At 36.1% G+C, this 20,284-nt stretch overlaps 2 protein-coding genes across 11 annotated transcripts in view; one reads left to right on the top strand and one right to left on the bottom strand.

Moving 5' to 3' along the window:
* The first annotated feature begins 2,059 nt into the window (after positions 1-2,059).
* On the top strand, positions 2,060-8,346 carry LOC111438902 (pentatricopeptide repeat-containing protein At3g13880). Of its 3 annotated transcripts, none has more exons than XR_002709731.1 (4): positions 2,060-2,192; positions 4,628-6,523; positions 6,977-8,070; positions 8,123-8,346. XR_002709731.1 is itself a non-coding variant. In XM_023076731.1 (4 exons), exons 3-4 carry the CDS (start codon positions 5,181-5,183, stop codon positions 7,725-7,727), a joined length of 2,094 nt encoding a protein of 697 aa, XP_022932499.1. In that variant the 5' UTR covers positions 2,104-2,192; positions 4,628-4,646; positions 5,160-5,180; the 3' UTR covers positions 7,728-8,346. The 3 variants fall into 3 exon arrangements, 2 of the variants coding, with proteins under 2 accessions (XP_022932498.1, XP_022932499.1); XM_023076731.1 differs by having other exon boundaries at positions 2,104-2,192; positions 4,628-4,646; positions 5,160-6,523; positions 6,977-8,346; XM_023076730.1 differs by having other exon boundaries at positions 6,977-8,346.
* A 1,311-nt stretch (positions 8,347-9,657) lies between these two features.
* LOC111438867 (SCY1-like protein 2) overlaps positions 9,658-20,284 on the bottom strand; it is a 19,228-nt gene continuing 8,601 nt past the window's right edge. For all 8 annotated transcript variants that reach the window (XM_023076681.1, XM_023076682.1, XM_023076683.1 and 5 more), the window contains 10 exons: positions 18,791-18,917; positions 18,391-18,452; positions 18,177-18,263; positions 17,187-17,273; positions 15,706-15,819; positions 12,120-12,248; positions 11,745-11,807; positions 11,298-11,459; positions 11,073-11,191; positions 9,658-10,939 (listed from right to left, as the gene is read on the bottom strand). In XM_023076681.1, the coding sequence (XP_022932449.1) occupies positions 9,985-10,939; positions 11,073-11,191; positions 11,298-11,459; positions 11,745-11,807; positions 12,120-12,248; positions 15,706-15,819; positions 17,187-17,273; positions 18,177-18,263; positions 18,391-18,452; positions 18,791-18,917 (1,905 nt within the window). In that variant the 3' untranslated portion in view covers positions 9,658-9,984. The remainder of the gene's footprint in view (positions 10,940-11,072; positions 11,192-11,297; positions 11,460-11,744; positions 11,808-12,119; positions 12,249-15,705; positions 15,820-17,186; positions 17,274-18,176; positions 18,264-18,390; positions 18,453-18,790; positions 18,918-20,284) is intronic.

Here is a 20,284-nt window from a genome sequence, read left to right as displayed (position 1 = left end):
TTTTTTTTTTTTTTTTTTTTTTTTTTTTTTTTTTTTTTTATATTAGAATTTTATATAAATAAATAATATTGATCGAACGAATGTCTTAATGTCTTAATAGTTTATCATATTAATTATTATTAGTTAATTTAATTTAAAAATAAAAATTACTTTCTACTTTTAATTTTTAATTTTTAAAATTAACTTAAAATATCGATCACAAAATAAATAAATTTACGAGTTTAATTTAAAAAATAAAATTAGAAATAATTAGGGTTAGGGCATGCGAGACAGACAAATTGAGTATATTCACAATCTTAGAGAAAAGCATTGGAATGAAGTGATAATCAGCCAAAAGTGTGGATTTGTCCAAATAATTCACTACAAATCTTCCAAATTTTGAGGCTTTTTCCATATTCCAAATTTGCCCCTCATATTTTTTACTACTTTCCAACGTTCTCCCGTTCTCCGTCTATTTCTGGCATCATATCCATAGTTAGAAGCTCGGGCTTCGTATCAAGGTCATGATCGGAAAGAAAATCCTAGGGTTGTTATCTGAGAACTTGTTCAGAAATACTGAAAAGAATATAGGAGTTTGTTGCTAGGTATTTGACCAAATAGGATCATCCAGTTACTATAGAACCTATCACTAAAATACCCTTACGAGGGGATAGGGCTAACCGGAGCCAAAAGGGTTTTCCATGAGATGGGTAATTCAAACTATTAGCCCCACACGAGATTTGTATAAACAAATAGTTTTAGAGTAAGCATTATACAATCTCCAAGATCATTTTTTTTTTAAGAGAATAGATTCTCTATTAACTTTTGACACCAAAACATGCAGCGAAGTTATTTTTAGAAGTTGAATCGTTCGTTACTGAAAATTGTATTTCATACCTACAATTATATATTGTGGGGGACGGTCGTTCAATGATCTAACGCATAATATAGTAGACGTTCGTGTGGATAAGAATTTCAAACGAAGTATCTTTGAAAATAATTTGATTGTGGGTAAAGGCATTGGGTGCATGAAGACCAAACACATTTGCAATTAGTGTCAAAACTTTTTTATTTGATTCAATTTGCCGCATCAATCATTTGCTTCGTTTTGCCCTTTTTGATGGCGTGGAACTCAAGCTTAATTTAATTAATTAATTCGCTCGTAACGGATTAATTGAACCAAACATCATACGATATAATATATATTTAAAGGAATGAGGTGGGAGATACTTATCGAGTGAAAATGAAATTCGAAAACTTCAAAATTAAATTGAGCTCGATTTTGAGGGTTATGTGATATGAATCAAGAGACATCAATCATGTAAAGATGTTGCAATTCATGCCACATTGAAGAGGAATGAAGTTTGATTGTTATAAATTTTGGGTGGATTACAATTTAGAGTTATTGTATTTCATTATTGCATGTAGAATCATTCAAACTCGACATAATCAATCTTGCTTGTGGAGTGATTCGAATCTCAAACAATATTTTTGCCTTGTAGTGATTTCCACGTATCATTATGGTTTACCATTTTTGCTCAGACCAATTCCTACACGTTCTAAATAAGCAACCCACATGACGCCAAACACACATGATATCAAGTTAGATGAACACGACTCTCCATATTGTCTACTTTGAGTATAAGCTCTCATGGCTTTGCTTTGGGCTCCCCAACAGATAGAGAAAATATTTTTTAATTATAAATACATGAACATTTCCTAAATTAGCTGACGTGGGACTTTCATCATCAATAGAAACTATTATTCTTGGCTCGACCTTTAAATTTAAATTTATTCGATTATTTAATAATTTACTAAATATAAAAAAAAAAAAGAAGAAAAAAAAAAGTGAGGTTTCATTAAATAAAACTCAAATCTATATATTAATAAATATATTAGTTCATAATTTATTATATAAATAGATATCTATTAAATATTTATAAAAGTACATAATAATCAAATAGGATAAAAAAAAATTGTAATTTAAATCGAAAAAAAGAATTTAGGGTAAATGAAAATAAGCAAGTCCCAAACTACAATTGATGAGAAACATGGGTTCAAATTCTTCTGCCTCCACATGCTCCACCTTCTCCCTTTCAGCTCCTCAGTGTCGCCGCCGCCGCTGCTGCCACCGCCGTCTTTCTTCCGCTCGTGTAGTCGCAGGCTTCCTCCTTGCGGCTTTGCTCTGATTTTCTACTCTGTTGTTGTAACTGGTATTCTCCCCATCTCCATCTCTGTCTTTTCTCACTTGGAAGTCATAAATTAGGATTTGTCTTATGAATGAATGGAGGAGTTATTTTGATCTATTTATTTTTAATAACAACAGCCGAATTGCATAATAATAATCATAAAAAATAACAGTCGCTTTCAATTGAGGCCTTCATCGTTTGTATATCGTTATGGTATCTGCTGAAATTGCCTTGATTCTTCGACCATGAGTATTCAAGCTTCTCTCTTCAATGTATGTTAGTTGGGAAGGAGTCCTTGAGTCTTTTTTCAAAATTGAAATTCTCCCCCTCAGATTAACCAATAAATAGCTCTAGGTGATGGGATATAGCTTTTGGTTTCGTTTTGAGCTTCTAGGATTCTTTCCATATGAAACATTTTAGCAATCTATTATCTGGGAAATTCAAGGACTTCGATGGACATCATCCAACATACAGCTCTTCTGTGGGAAGGGTGTGTTGTTGAAGATGAATTGAGATTTTTTAGAATGTGCCAATGTTGGAAGTCTTTGTACAAACTCACCTTTATGCCACCTGATGTACCTTGTCCCAAGAAACGGAGAATTGTAGCAAAGTTTTTCATCATTGATTCTAAGTAGGACAACATTGCCTCTTTGAGCTTTATGTACAACAGAGCATATTGTTAAAGTGACCTATATTCTAAAAATGGTTTCCCACTGCTGCATCATAGGCCTGCTGGGCGGCTGCATTCCTACTAAAATTATCCTTCTTCGACTACTGTATCAAACGAAAGGTTAGAGTTCCATAATTGGTCACAGATTTTTTGATAATACCCTGTTAAACCAAGGAATCCCTGTGACTATATTATGTTTATGGGCGTTTGCCATTTCTCCATGGCCTCTAATTTAAACGAATCGACTGCTACTCTCTTTGATGACACTAAGTGACCCAAGTACTCTATTCAAACTTCCGTAACACTAGCCACCATCTGATTCGTTATTCTCTCAAACACAGTAGCAAGGTGAAAGTTGTGTGAACTCACTATTGGGCTATAGATGAGGATATCATCACAGAGGACTATCACAGATTTCCTCAAATATGGCAGAAACAAATTATTCATAGTTGATTGGAATGTTGACAGAGCGTTCCAGTGACCAAATGACTTCACCAAAAACTGTAGTGATCCCCATAAGTACGAAAAGCTGTTTTTGGAATGTCCTTTGAAGAAACCCGAATCAGATGATAATCCAACTTGAGATCTATTTTTGAAAATATTGTAGGGTCGTACAATTCATTCATAGGGATTGAAGATATGTTTGAATTCGTTGAAGTGCTCGCATTTAAATTTTGGGTTGGACTTCACAATATGGTTCAAGCTGCTTGACCCAAGTTCCCTGTAGCAGATGTGGATTTAGGGCTTGGATTAGGACTCATTTCTAACCTGCATGCTTGCATCTTCCCATTGGTTCCAATCGAGAGTTTCTTCCTCTAAGCACAAAACCACTGCATCCAGTTTATCCTTCTCCCTTAATTGATTTACAACAAAGTATCTCTCTACTCAATGTAGCCAACTCTAGGGGTCTTCTTCATCTTCTCCTTTAAAGATCGGAATCTCCAACTTCCTCGTACGCATATCAAACAGAGGGACTTTGCATGACCACGCAGGAGTTCTTAGGAGAATAGTTTCTTGTCTTCTTGACCAAATCTCATGTGCTTGCACTAACTTTTGATCCATTGTCCGACCAAGTCCTTCATTGATTTCTGCAAATTCTCTAGTGATCTTATCCTCTTCGCTCAATTGGTTCTAAAAAAAATCACCGAATCATGTCAAATCACTGATCAAGACGCTCTTCCATTCCAATATGCATTGTTGAATTCCTTTCTTCCAAGGCTGCCACTTCGTAGGAAAGGGGTTGTGATACCAAAGTGATAAACCTCAAATACATATATTAACTTTTTTTGGCAATCGTCAAGGGAATTTTGAGAACTCCTCCCTCTCCAAAATGCCCAACAAAAGCTACAATTAAGCCAAATGCCAAAAAGATGCCTTCTCCCTTCGTAGACAGCCTTTAAATACTCCTCTGACTAACTGACACAAATATAACTAACTGTATGAAGTGGCCCCACAACAATACAACACCCTTCTCTCGAAGGGCAACCTCATCTCACTCTCAATTAATTGCATCACTTGGTCCCTGTCTTTCCCTTTTTACGTGTATAAATTTTTGTAGTTTGGGATCTATCGCTATCTACATAGCTACCTAGCTGAAGAAGGGAATTTTTTTTTTTCTTTTCTAAAGTTGATTAATTTTTGTTTTGCTGCTTAGGTATCAAACTCCTGATTCTAATTAGTTGATATGATCTATTTTTATTTTCAATTATTATGCATGTGTTGTGCTAGCTAATCAACAGTTCTAATAGTATTTCCTCATTTGTTGACTACTCAATTGGTTAACATGCAGGGTCGAGGAAGACTTTTTGGTAGAGTTAGCTGTTCTATTCAGTTCATTCACAATAGATTATCCCTCTTTTAAATCTCACTTGAAACTCTGTACAGGTTTAGTTATTTAGCAATATGAAACAATGTTGCCTCAGAAACCATTTGTTTGGAGATTCAGTTTTCTTTCCTGTACCTCTATGTTCCCCATGCTTCCTGTTTTCAGTAGACAACGGATAGAGTCTTTTGCCACTTCGGAGTTGAACTCATTGGGCCCATCACAAGTTTGTCCACCATATTCTTTGACTTTCCTTTTAGAATCTGCAGACTATGTTAAGCTGGTTCAATCAGCTACTAAAACTGGGAACTTGAACCATGGCAAACTTGTTCATGCCCACATGATCAAAACTTTTTTCAAGCCTTGCCTATTTTTGCAGAACAATCTTCTTAACATGTACTGCAAATGTGGGGATATACATTCTGCTGACAAATTGTTTAATAAAATGCCAAAACCAAACATCATAACTTTCAACTCTTTGATTTCTGGATATATCCAGATAGGAACCCTTGACAAGGCCATGATTTTGTTTAATAAAGCAAGAAGACTTGGTTTGAAACTTGATAAGTACACTTGTGCAGGCCCTCTTACAGCATGTAGTCAAAGTGGGGATCTTTATGCGGGTAAGATGGTTCATGGGTTAATTTTAGTTAGTGGGTTAGGCTCCCAAGTTGTTCTGACCAATTCCCTTATTGACATGTATTCAAAATGCAACCAGGTTGATCATGCAAGGATGTTGTTTGACCATGCTAATAATTTAGATGGTGTTTCTTGGAATTCGTTGATTGCTGGTTATGCACAAAATGGAAAATATGAAGAGCTATTGACAATTATGATGAAAATGCATCAGTCTGGATTGACATTGAATACTTATACTCTAGGAAGTGCCCTGAAGGCTTGTAGCTCAAACTTCAATGGTTCAAAAATATTTGGGACAATGCTTCATGGCCTCACAATCAAACTTGGCCTACATCTGGACGTTGTTGTTGGGACTGCATTGCTTGATATGTATGCAAAAACTGGAAGTTTGGATGATGCTATTCAAATCTTTGACCAAATGGTGGACAAAAATGTTGTGATGTATAATGCAATGATGGCTGGTTTGCTCCAACAAGAGAAAATTGAAGATAAATGTGCGTACAAAGCCCTCAATCTCTTCTTTGAGATGAAAAGCTGTGGAATAAAACCGTCCATGTTTACATACTCAAGCTTACTTAAAGCTTGTATTGCTGTTGAGGATTTTGAATTTGCAAAGCAAATTCATGCGTTAATATGCAAGAATGGCCTTCAGTCGGATGAGTACATTGGAAGTGTTCTTATTGATTTGTATTTTTTGTTAGGCTCAATAAAGGATGCTTTTTCATGTTTTAACTCTATTCATAATTTGACTATAGTCCCGATTACTGCCATGATTGTTGGTTACCTTCAAAAGGGAGAATTTGAACGTGCATTGGCTTTGTTCTATGAACTTTTGGCATCCAAAGAGAAACCTGACGAGTTCATTTTGTCCACGATCTTGAGTGCTTGTGCAAATATGGGCATGTTAAGATCTGGAGAACAAATCCAGGGTTATGCAAATAAAATTGGCATCTCGAGATACACCATCTTTCAGAACTCACAGATTTGGATGTATGCCAAGTCTGGAGATCTATATTCAGCCAATCTAACCTTTCAACAAATGGAAAATCCTGATGTTGTGTCTTGGTCAACGATAATTTGCAGCAATGCACAGCATGGGCATGCAATCGAGGCTTTGAGATTCTTTGACCTGATGAAGAGTTGTGGAATTGAGCCTAACCACTTTGCCTTCCTTGGAGTTCTAATCGCATGTAGTCACAGAGGGCTTGTTGAAGAAGGATTAAGGTGAGTCATGAATCTCTACTTGTCATTCAATACCAAATTTTTACATGTTGAAAGAGATTATGACAGGTGTTGTGAAGGCATTAGCCTAATCCAAAATCACTTGACCCTATAATAATTTTATGTCAGCATTTACTATTTGGGCTGTTATTTATTTATTTATTTTTCCGTCTCTGCTCCCTCAAGGCTTAAACAGGGTTTGGAGGTGTATACTTCTGCCTTGTACTCCTTTTAGTTTTTAGTTTTGATGTTCGACTTCTCAAGCAACCTTTTTTTGCGGTTTTCTTTTGGCCATTTTCCCTTAAATTCAATCCTAAATGCTATGTTATATGGTAACTTTTCGATTAAAAAAATGTGAAGAGCTCTTTAGCCGTCTGCTGTTTTAGACGGTCTGTCTCAGTCTTATGCTTGAATATGTTTCTATATAATCCATCCGTCCGGTTTTGCTGGCGACAGGTACTTTGATACTATGAAGAAAGATCACATTATGACGAGTCATGTCAAGCATTGTGCCTGTGTTGTTGATCTTCTTGGTCGAGCTGGAAGGTTGGTCGATGCAGAGAGTTTAATTTTGGACTTAGGTTTCGAGCACGAACCAGTGATGTGGCGAGCTCTACTAAGTGCTTGCAGGATTCACAAGGATACATTCACTGCAAAACGTGTTGCAGAGAAAGTAATTGAGCTTGAACCTTTGGCATCTGCATCTTATGTGCTTCTCTATAACATTTATATGGATGCTGGAAACAAGCAAGATGCCTTAAAAGTCAGGAAGTTAATGGAAGATCGGAGAATTAAAAAAGAACCTGGTCTAAGCTGGATACAAGTAGGAGATCAAATGTACTCATTTGTTTCAGGTGATCGCTCTCACAAAAATAGTGAACTGATTTATGCGAAGTTGGACGAAATGTTAGCAAAGACTAAGAGTTTAGATTTGATGAAGGATGAATTTGATTACAAAATTGAGTATGAATCCATGACCAATGTGTTGGTGAACTATCACAGTGAAAAGTTGGCTGTGGCTTTTGGGATTATCCATTTGCCAGACTCAGCTCCAGTGAGAGTGATGAAGAACCTGAGGATTTGTTTAGATTGCCACATGGCGATGAAGCTCTTCTCGATAATCGAGAAAAGAGAGATAATTCTTAGAGATTCGGTTCGTTTCCATCATTTCAAAGATGGGCGTTGCTCTTGTGGGGACTATTGGTAGTTGATATGGCGGATGGTAAAAGGATCTGCAAGTATGAAGCTCTAGGAAACTTTTTCGTGCAAGTCTTTTATGTTCATAGATAGCCTTCAATGAGATAGCCAAGGGATTTTCGATTATCAGGTCTCAGAAAGTAAGTTACTCGAGTCACCATTGGTGGGCAAAGCTAATACCTTCAAAGTTGTGCAGAGTGCAGAGAAGAAGAAGTTAGTTCCTAGCCTTTGTCGCCTATCCGAACCGAGGCGTGTTGTTGTGCAGTAACAGCAGTGGAACGAGGATCATCTATTAATTTAATTCCAAATTGTTGGGGTAAGTATAAACGTTTTAGAGCATGGTTGCTAAAGTGGTTGCTAAAGAATGGTTGCTAAGATCGTCCTAAGATTGTTCACGTTGCCAAGAATGGTTGCTAAACTTTATTACGATGTTGAGAAAGGTCATCGTCCTAAGATCGATGCCAAGAATGGTTGCTAAAGTGGAAGGATGAACTCAAACTCGAACTCCAATAGAAGATTGTTCACGTTGGGCTCTTTAGATGTCATATTTTTGTTGAGTTTATTGTATCTTTGGATTTATTATCCCCACTTCTTTGAACTCTTTTAGAATAATATATTAAGATTCTTAATTATTGGTACAATAATTTAGGGTTTCTTCAATGCCACAAAGAGATGGGAAAAGCAAAAAAAGTTGTTGGGAAGGGCCATAGAGAAAACCTTCTTGGGTGACCTTTTGTAGGTAGAAATTTTGTTTGTCGATGCGTTTTGTTATAGTGACAATAGAGGTTGGTTCTGTCCACGCTGTTTTGTATCGACGAGATTCACCTAAGTCGATGCTGCTTTGTATCGATGGCTTGTTTTGTATTGACAGGATTTACCTAAACCGATACTGCTTTGCATGGATGGCTTGTCTCAAAAGCGTTTTGAATCTAATTTAGGCTAACAAAGGTCAATTTGGTTACTATTTTAGCCAAAGTTATTTATCACTATTTAGGCTTTAACTTAAAATAAATAACTAATATTATCTCTCGTGAATGAGAATGATCTCTAAGTTTAATAATTTTAACGCATGGAATGATATTGGTGAAATTAAATCATGTTTGAAGTTGAGCTTGTCACGAAAGTTTAGGAACATCGAGTTAAGCATTTACTGGAAGTGAATTTATTGTTGGAAGACCTACAAATTTAGTTGAATGCAATTGTTGTTGCATGAATAAAATGTACTCTATAGTCTTATTTATATGTTGTTAAATTTTGATATCTGTATGAATTATGCGATGCATGTACTTCCATTTACGCTTAATTATGACTTCAATGTTGAAATGACCATATTTATGTTCTACTTTTGAAAATGGGTCAATTTAGTTCATTTTTTTCGATCATAATTTAAGCATGAAACTTTACTAAATGCATTTTTTTTTTTGAAATGTAGACATTGATTTGTACGAAAGGATTTCAATGATGTATAAAATCTGCGCTTAAATTTTACAAATAGAGATAAATTGATAACTTTTTTAAAGTTCAGACATCAAAATGAATCAAACTTAAAAATTTATAGACCAAAATAAAATTTCAAAAGTACAGGGACCAAAATGAACTAAAATAAAAACTAGAAATTATTAAACATAAAATCTAAAAATCGGTTGTGAATTTAGTAATATGGGAAGCTAGTAAGTCCTGAAAATTACAAGTTCAACCAAATCAAGTCATCAAGAATGATATGATTCACTTGTACACTAACCGAGTCGTGAAAGAGTTAGTACAAGAATCATATCCTGGTAGGCTAGTTTTGGTAGAATATATGAACTATTTGAACTTTGAATGGAGCATAGGAAGAACACGATGAGTGGGTTGAAGAAATGGCATCATATGTGATATCAATTGACAAAACGAGGGAGAGAGATAACTGAAGAGGCATAAAACCCTTATGAAGCATTGGGGAGACATGAATCAACTTCCTTTATTGTCATTCAAAAACTAGTCACAAACTGGGAGTGGAACTTATATATGAGTGAATAATACACTTTGATAGGCATACAAAATTTCCAATATAAACTAGTTCAAATTTTGATTATAAACAGAAAAAAATGCATTTACCAAAAATCAACTCGCATACCCAACTCACGCTTTACTTGCAAGGGTCAAAACAATATACTCTCAAACCTGATATGCAGTTCCTCAGATCCATCTCTGGGTGCCACAAGATCGAAAATCTACAAAAGGCAATCTGTATCTTCCAAATATTTCTGATACAGAGAATCCACCCACTACAGCAAATCCATCAGGGGAGGTTGCCCAGATGATGATTTGTTTTGAGTAGAACGAAGTGTTGAGGAAACCCCCCTCCCTCTTCCTCTTCCTCTACCAATAGCAGTTGTGGGGGGTGGGGCAAGTCTAGGTGCAATATTATGATCACTCTTACTTGGCGCAAATATGGATCCAAGATCAGTGGATTTCTTGTCGGCATCATAAGTAAGCTGGGATGGTATTCCCTGATTTTGCTTCTGGAATCCAATAGAATTTAGGGAATTGATGCCTCCACTCCCCGGACTGCTTGAATTGAAAGTCGAAGTTCCATGATTTTGTATCATTGGTTCACTAGTATTTTGGTTGTTGAGGGTCCAACTAGCACTGTCGTTTGTTTGAAAGTTCAAACTGTTCGGTGTAGTCATGGATGAACCAGTTCCATATTTGTTCTTGGATGGTCCGACCACTCCGTTGTTCGAAGCTCCTGATGCACCTGCTAATGATCCACTAGGACGTGGGGGCCAGTCAGCAAAAGGGTCCTCGCCATCCAAGCTTGAAGTGGATGATGATCCTGTAGTTGCTTGCATCCCAGAATCAGCTATTATGGGTGTACTACTGGTAGAGTTCTGAGGAGGCCATTCAATATCAACTGGAAGACAGGATGCAACAGTTTGATTACTAGACAGAGATGTCGTCACAACAGAATTTGTTTGTATAGAGTTTCCAGCTATGGATTGACCACTAAGAACAACAGGAGCAGACAAGACATTGCCAGTAGAACTTTGTGAGGATGCAGGTGTCTTAGAAGTCGGGCCCCAATCTTCGTCCCAAGCAGGTCGACTTTTTATTGTTGGAACCGAGACATCACTTGCTGTGCTTGATGATTGTGACTGTGAGCCATTAGAATTCAGAGAGGGTTTTATTCCTGATACTCCAGAATCAGAAACAGTGACTCCTCTTTTCTCTTCTATTTTCCTGTGATGGATAAATATCGTTAGAATCAGAAATATACTGCTAAGAGTAACCTCTCCAAAAGGATGAAGCTACATTAACGTGCGTGCCCTCAATCATGCATACAGATTTTGGTTGTAGTGGTTAACAATATTACCTGAGAATGTCCTTGACAAAAAGCATATATTTAGCAAACTGCTGAACATTTAATTGTTGGGCTGTAAGAAGAGGTGCGAGTAAAGGAAGAACATGCTCCGCAACAAATTCAATTCCATACTGACAAAATGAGTGTCAGAAGGCAAATTGGTTCAAGTAGTAGTGCACAAAAATCTTTTGCAGCAGTATCCTTCCAAAAACAGGTTGAACTAGATATGGTAAGTACCTGCTTAAGGATTGAATTTGCAACCCCAAGGGTACACATGAGAGTAGGAGCAGAACGGTCAACAGCTGTACAACGTTGAATTGTTTGCAAGATTTCTAGAACTGCATGTTTATCAAGCGTCGGAACCAATTCTCCAAAGCAGAGCAAAGCATTGACTCTGACCTGTACGTAGGAAGGAAAGCCCAAATTACCACTCACATTTTTACATATGTAAAACACATCACAAAATTGAGCAGAAAAAGTGCCAATTCTCGTAGGGATAAAAGATTGGCGCACTGAAAACTAATAACTTGACCGAACCAGAACTAAATTGTATATATACACACATTTATGGTACTTTACTTTCATTAGAAGGGAAGAATTACAAAACAGATGACAAGACATCAAACAAATAGTAAAGAGCTTCAAAGAACGAAGATTCACATAGAATTGCAAAAACATACTTACCGCAGCAACTGTCGTCTTTAGAGCTAAGGTGTGAACACGAGGCAAAATTGTTTGTTTCACTAACTGTAAGAACACGACAATTTAAGTAAATGTGAATACAAGGGTGGTGCACACCATAAGAAAGGTCAAAAAAGATAATATTTGATAGTTTGAAACTTGTTGAGACAACCTAAAACTACTGTTTCTTAATTAAAAAAGGCTTCGAGAAAAATAAATAAATAAAGAAAAGAGAGAGACAGCTAACAAAGTATTTTTACATCTAGCATCACTTCTCTGATGCATTTGCAGACTAACTATCCCACCTTCATGAAAAGTAAGGGGGGTTTGAGGGATAAACTAGAAAGCGATTATAAACACAAGATATGGAGCTCTCACCTGTGTATCAAGTTGCTTGGCAAGGGAAACTGATTTTCTCAGACCTTCCTCTTGTATGCGAGCATCATTATCATCATAAGCCCGAATAATCAATGGCAGGACACTTGTTATTAATGCTTCTTGATTGGTCTACAAAAATGTCAGACTGGTTGAATGAGAAAAGTTGCCCTTGAACATGCTATCAAATAGAATTGAAAAACAAAGGAGGGAAAAGGAATACATAAACTGATGGCTGAAAAATCAGCCAAATGTAGTAAATGTTATTCAAGTGTCCACAATGAAACAAATTCATGCAAACATTTTCAAAGATTAAATTGTACAGAACAGTTATAAGTTGAAATAAGATACCAAGATTTCTTGAATACTGAGACCTAGTATGAATTCATGCATAGTCCCCCCACGACCAGCATCAAGTTCTCTTGTGCTTTTCCTTTCAGTTTCATTGTCCGCCGCAACAAGATCCCTACAGCCAAACTAAGTGACAATACAACAACTTCCATCACATCATGGGCTCCTTAAGCACCTTGGTTCTCTTGTTAAAAAGAAGTCATTCGCGACAATATTTATCCTTGTGCCAAAATGCAATCCTTTCTCCCTAGTAGTTTTGTTGTAGCCTTCCAAACCAGTCCCAAAGCTAACCCCCATCACATCACTTTTCTTCCAAACGGACAAGGTATATTTTTTTAATTATATGAATTTGTTTGGGTGAAAGGCTAGGTTCAAAAGAGCTCCCACCTCCATGGCCTCCCTCTTGAAGTATATCTCCCTTGCTTTGAGGGTCACTTCCTTGATTATTGGCCAAAGTCCACCAATTTCAAGACCTGGAGCTTCACGTAACAGTTCAACAGTGCAACCAACCAACACCTCAAATTGCTTGATACGCTCTCACACACTTGTTTCTTAACAGAGGGATGAAAATCTTAACAGAGGGATGAAAAGCATTCATATATGGAGCCCCTCCCATGCAACTGGAATCATTTAATAAATGTCTACCTAAATTCCTCCCAACAATATGCCAATTCCTCTTCTCGATTCATCAGAACCAAGCTAGCACATTGCCTGTCATGCACAGAGAAATTGCTTCCATCTTGGCTGTTTCCATCAAATGGTTAACTTCGTAAAAAACTCGGTCTGAAAACATATATACATGAGAACCACTCCCTTCGAAGATCAGCAACGTCAACATCCTTGGTGAGCACTTCAAATTCATTTGTTCAATTTTTCGTCCTTCACCGAACTCCCCTAACTTGGTGGTTTTAGGCTTGGTCCTGACGGCTTCACTATAGCCTTCTTTTAGGATTGTTGGGATAGCATTAAGGAGGTCTTGTGGAAGGTTTTCTGTGAGTTTCATGAGAGGGGTATTGATTCTAGAAAGAATGAAACCTACGTGTGTCTCATTCCTAAGAAAGAGAAAACAAGGTAAAAGATATTAGACCCATGAGCCTTGTAGCAAGTTTGTATAAGATTATTGCTAAGACCTTAGCTGATAGATTGTGGTGAGTGCTTCCTAGTACTATCTCTAGTTCTTATGGAGCTTTTATTGTACGGCAGAGAACTTTGGATTGGATCAAGTTCTTATTGCTAATGAAGCCATCAAGGACTATAAGGAGAGAAAAGAGGAAGAAATGATCTTTAAGACTGACTTTAAGAATGCGTATGACCATGTGGATTGGAGTTTGCTAGATATAGTTTCGGGAAGAAGGGTTTTAGAACCAAGTGGAGATCTTGGACGTGGAGTTGTGTCAGATCAGCAAATTTCTCTATTTTTCTTAATGGGAGATCTAAAAGCAATATTTATGCAACAAAGGGAATTTGGCAATATGATCTGTATCGCCTTTCCTTTTTCTCTTAGTGGTGGCATCAGGCTTGTGACGACAGAAGTGGAAAAGAATGTGATCAATGGATTTAAGGTGGATAAGGAAAAGATATTTAGTTGTCCTTCCATGTTAGCATCATCGGCCATGACAATGGGATGTGACGTTAGCCAGCTCTCTTCTACTTATTTAGGGCTCCCTTTCAGTGGTAATCCTAAAAGCCATGTTTTTTGGAATTATGTATCGGAAAAGTTCCTAAAATAGTTGTCGAGAAGGTTTTTTTCTCCCAAGAGGGGAGACTTACTCTTATGCGGGCAGTCTTAAGTGAGATTCTCAACTCTTCTTGTCCTTGTTTAGGATCCTAGTCACCATGAGTAAAATGCTTCAGAGACTAAGGAACTTTGTGGAAGGGGGGAGATCCCATTTGGTAAAGTGGGAGATGGTATTGAAGCTTGTTGAGCGAGCAAGTCTGGGCATTGGGAGCTTGAGAATGCACAACAAAGCTCTTTTGGACAAAAGGTTGTGGCGTATCCTTTTAGAATATTGCACTTTCGGGTATAGAATGATTGTGAGTGGGCATGTGGCTCCCATGCTTCTGAGTGGATTTCAGGTGGGGAGTTTCGGGATCTTAGTGAAAACCTTCGGGAAGCTTTTTCTTCTTGTTCCCCCCTTTTCTGAATTTATCAAGTGTTATGTTGAGGAAGGATCACGAGTTTCTTTTTGGGAGAATCCTTTGGGTTAGCAATAAACCTTTGTTCATCCTTTTTCCTTGTCTCTATTTCCTTTCGAATAAGAGTTGCATTTGATAGTCTTAGTGTTGTCTTTTCCTGATCTCTCTTCTTCAATCTCCATAGGGTCTTGTCGCTCTCTATCGATACAGAGGAGATCGGTGTGGGATGGTTTCTTTATCCTTCGAGATCAAGTAATCACTCTTCGGGAAAAGATGCTAGGGTATGGATCTTGATCAACGTTTCTCTGGTCATTCCTACTTTTAGTCTATCTCTTTCTTGCCTCGTTAACTTTTTCTTGAGGCTTTTGTTTTCGCCTCTCTCGAGAATATTAAATCTTGGGGAATAATTTTTTTTCTTTTTTTAAAAAGGACTCCAGAGTGAACATTGAATCTTGGTAATAGCTATTTCAAGGTTTCCTCCTAACGCCTCCACCCTGGTCATTGAAGACTTCCATTTCTTTCTTCCCCTATATGCCAAAAGATTTTCCCTTCACCAGTTTTAACCTAATGATTTTTGGCATTTTTTATAATATCTGACCAGAAAGCATCTAAACACACATCTCCTTCATGTAGCTGCTAGCTACTTAAATTAGGATTGTACTCCAATCCAATCTCCACTGTCAGATAATTTGAAATCTCCAAAAATGGTCCCTACAGTTAACTAGCTTCTGTAGCCGCAAGGAACTTTCACCCTGTATTCCTGAAGAGCTTTTCCACTGGAGCTGCGATAATGGTTTCCTTCATTCTTTTTTCAACCAAAGACTCTGCATCCATCCCCCTTATATCACGAAACCTTCCCATGTCTCTATTCCTCAGATTTAATTCCCGATTTCCTTGGTCATGACTCATAATCGAGGGGTATCAAGAAGCTTTTATGTTCCACTCTACACTCAAAAAATTATTCACTCTCTCCCTTGACATCACAGTATTATAAAATAAAGATAGATGTGGAATTAAAGCACTATATATAATTAGTTACATTTTAGCATGTAAAATTACCAACTAGCATCATCTCACAAAAAGCATAACTACTTGACGTTACCTTGTTAATAATAAGATCGGCACGCTTCACAAGCAGCAACAATGTGTCACCTGAAGCAGTACTCAGGACAGGAACAAGAGATGGCAAAGTTGATAGCTCAAAATCATGTTTATCCTGCAAGATTTAAGAAATTAATCTTATATTCCAAAAATATAATAGTAAATAGATGAACCGCAGAAGAAATGGAAGATAAAACAAGTCACAACTAACTAGTAAATACACGAACAGCGGAATATACTGAAAAAAAGGCCCTCCAATTGATAAAAATAAGAACCTCTGATTGTGGTCTTAGGAGGGTCATATCACACTCATACCATCATTTATATATAGAAAAAAGATTTTAGTACAGCTCCTTGATGTAGGGGTATATAGTTTTCATATTTTACATTTCATCCCATTAATGAAAGATTATATTTCTCAAAACAGAGAAGAGGAAGGCATCAACCAAGGAGAGAAGCTAACAATATGTCAGCCAATTAAACAGCAGTTCCTCCCTTGTAAATGAACCATGAAGTGTCTCTATTTTTTATTATAAGACGGATAGATAAGGCAACAATATAGTCCAGCTGAAATATACAAATTGAACAACAACAAGATTCAAGTCATTAAATCCATTCCTAAAAAATTCCAGATTCTACATATCAATCTAGACGAAGTCGCAACTTCTTGGCTTGTTTAACAAACCTCAGACCCAAAAGTAATGCAGAAAAATAAATAAGTAAATAATAAAAAAAAATCCATGCATTACGAAGTCCAGGTTCAAGCAACACAATCTTAGAAAACTCATATATACATTTATATAGATATGAATGTGTGCATGCATGCATGAACATGTATATATATGTGTGTGTGTGTTAATATAAGGGAACAAATTGATCAATACCATCACTAGTTTATATTCAGAACATGTATTTACCATGTCCACATACGAAAAAGAAAACCGGACAAACTTGAAAGAAAGCAACTAAAATGCATGAGTGATATATTCATTTATACACATATCTGTGTATGTATTTGTGTATATGTATTTATATCTATCTATATATATGTTTAAATACGGGAACAAATTAACCAATACCATCCTTAATTTATCCATCATTAAGTTATACTCAGAACCAAACATGTATTTACCAAGTCCACCTACGAAAAAGAAAATTGCACATCTTAAAAGAAAGCAACAAAAATGTGTGTGGTGTGTCTACATATATATGTATGTTTAGCATTTGGGAACAAATTGAGATATGCTATATTTTATTAATATTTAGTACCATACACCTACCAACTTCAGATTTTTAGTGGAACTGCAGTATGCCAGGAAATCTCATTAGGAAAAAAAAAAAAAAAAATGGAAATCAAGAATATAACATGAAATTAATAAACTTCATAGGGCCCCCATCAATTCTGTAAACTTCAACGTCAACTTTTGCATGCAACCTTAGTAAGATTAATAAATAAATAATGAAACCATGGAGGTTTTGTACCTGAGACTCTGCTATTGTGAATACCATGGGAAGAATTATAGGTTGTATAACCATATTACGTAATTCTGCACAGAGAGGTGGAAGGACCTGCAAAAGACACAACGAAACCCTCAATGGGAGATCCCTATTCTTTTACTACATATATATATTTTAAGTTGGGAAAGCACAAGACTACTAGTAAACTCCTCGTCTTATAAATGTGTGTGAGCATTTGATGGACTTATTTATATTCTTACTCCGTGGAGTAATTACTAATTGGAATGCAAGCTGAGATAACTTGTAAGTAATCAAAGCACCATGTCCAAGACAAGGGCGTTGCTGGAAATTGCGTTATTAAGTGTAATCAAATAATTCAACCTATGAAAAAAAAAAAAAAAAACGGAGGGGCAACAATTGCAATCCATTAGTTGTTCATCACTGAGGATTCAAATTCTAGTGTTCTACTTTGATAAGGCTGACTTTTGCTTCCAAAAATAGCATCTAGTATCTTTGGTTCCTTTTGTAGTAGCATCCCAAAGAGTTTTTTCAACTGTAGTCCGTCCTTCATTTCTACTGGGGAAGTTTATCATAAATCGTTGGCTGTTCCTGTTCTTTTTTTTTTTTTTTTTTTTTTTTTTCTTTTTTTCCCCCCCTTTAATTGTAAGCATTTAGACTAGTTTACGTGTAGTCTCGTCTACCTCAGAGGACAACCATTTTAATCCTATAAAATTTGGCAAAAGAGAGTTGGGTAGGTGGTGGCCACATAATTTAAACCCATGCATCAAAGACATGGTTTACGGCTTTTCACCATGTCCCCTTGGGCCTTGACCACTGGGCACTTAGTCAACCAACAACGATTATCTTTAGCTTGTTTTCTGTCACCTAACATGTTTCATTCAGTCAAATGAATTTTTGTATCTAATAAAAGAAACAAAATTTTATAATGTAAAATCAGAAAGCATGACAATAACCAGAAAATTCATAGATAAATATGCCAGGAGGAACTCAAACCTTATAGCGCAATATACGGGAATCAAAATCTTTCCACATATCAGATAGAGCTTTCAAGAAGTCAGACTTTTGCATGTTATCTCTTTCCTGAAAAGTATTAATAATAAAGTAACAAATTTCCAATTTCAACTATCCTTACTTTGTAATTGTAAGTAACTGCTGGATAACACTTCAGCGAAACACAAATCAGTAAAGTTGAAATGGAAAGAGTTACAAGCATGTGGTCAAGAAAGCGAATAGCACGCAGCCTTGTGTCATCCCGAAAAAATGGGGAATCTGCAAGAAAATCAAATAAATGTAGATTTGAACTGACTATAACCAGCACAAACAATGGAAAAATGACTAATATTGTGCTTTTTTCTGTGGGGTGGTGCTTTAGTCAGAATCACAAAGGATCTAACATTAAGCATACTTACAAGTGGCATAATCAACATGAAAAGGATAATTCAAATCTCATATTAGATTTTATCAAAAGCATGTAATTTGTGCAATCGTTTCTATTTTCCAACTTCTGTGGACGGTACCAAATATCCAATGTTACAACTTAATCAACATAATTTCCCTTGAAGCTGAAGGAGGATGTATCAGTTAGATGGAATTCCCAACTGTATTACCTGTGAACGTCATTGCTGTTGGCCGGAGAGACTCATTTGATGAGAGCATTCTTTGCAAATCAGGAACTAACTCCCGAGGAATTGAAGCAAACGACTCAGTTGACAGGTAAGTTAAGGAATTCATGTACTAAGGGGGAAGGAACAGAAAACCAAAAGAAAAAAATAACAAGAATTAGGAACTTCGATAAATGGTAAGATTTACAAGAATATTTGAGCCAATTCCTTTAACTTTCATATAATAGTTTTTCCAACAGGTATATTATCCTCAGTCTATACCTTCTAGAATTCAGATAGAGAGATGAAAAGTAACTCTATAACAACTACCAAGTACAACAATAAAGCTTTAATGCACCATATACACATCCTTAAAAGAAAAGCTAATACATGTACAAAACCAACCAATATATGGCAACATCATCAAGCTTCCAGCATCATAATACATAATGTGGTTTAAATACATAATTCAGCATACAACATTTCCAATTCACTTAAGTCGAAAAGAATAGCTAATTGATTTGTGTACCATGCATAACGGGTAGTGGTAGAGTAGCACACAGTTGAGGACACTAAAAGCAAGCCTTTGTAATAGCATGCTATTTTCCAATGCATACTAATACTTTATCGCTTTACAAGTTTTAGGACCAGGAATCTTAATCACTCCCGGACCTCAACGCTTACAGGCAGACTAATTGAAGCTCAATAACAAGTGCTACAGGGCATCAGCTGGAACTTTTAGTGTTTCTTAATAAAATTACAGTAGACCTCTCAACACCTTCATTAACACCAGTCATAATCATAAAGGTCTGCTAGCCTCAAGAAAAGAAAACAGGAAAAATGTACTAATTTTATACGCTTGGCTAATAAATTCACATTAGAAACACTAGTGATTCTTAATTAACTAAACTAGAAATCAGAGAGAGTTTTGTACTTGATTTCTTCCGCTGGAGACCAAGAATATGGTTTTACTTCTACATCAAGCCATTTAAGGAGACTCAAACTAATTGAAATATATAAGGAAAGACCAGAAAAACAAGAATCTCGTATCATGAAAATCAAAATTATCTGGACAAGACTTTCCCATTAGTCAAATATATTAGCATTAATTTAGGACATATTTATTTAGTTCATGAGTTAGTATCCAAACTAAGAATGGTTGATATCTATTACTCATCTTGAACGGAGTGTCGAAGGTTATTTATGTAATCTCATTAAACAAGGGATGTACCGGAACTCCCTAATTTATCTGGTTTGATTGTTTTAAATTTAATTACCTAATATCTAGGGGTTATTATTTAGATTTAGTTATCTAGTATCTAGGAATTATTATTTAGATCTATTGTGACATCGTAATTAGAGATTTGATTTATAGTATTTAGGGAATTTAGTCTATTGATTTAGATTTAGTCGATCTTTCCCTACAAAAGAGACATGTCATTCTTTGGAAAAAAAAAAAAAAAAAAAAAAAAAAAAAAAAAAAAAAAAAAAAAAAAAAAA

This window comes from Cucurbita moschata, unplaced genomic scaffold (genome assembly GCF_002738365.1).
Source record: "Cucurbita moschata cultivar Rifu unplaced genomic scaffold, Cmos_1.0 Cmo_Scf00083, whole genome shotgun sequence".
NCBI lineage: Eukaryota > Viridiplantae > Streptophyta > Magnoliopsida > Cucurbitales > Cucurbitaceae > Cucurbita > Cucurbita moschata.
The sequence above is the reverse complement of the archived record's forward strand: the minus strand, read 5'-3'. Positions and strand labels throughout refer to the sequence as shown.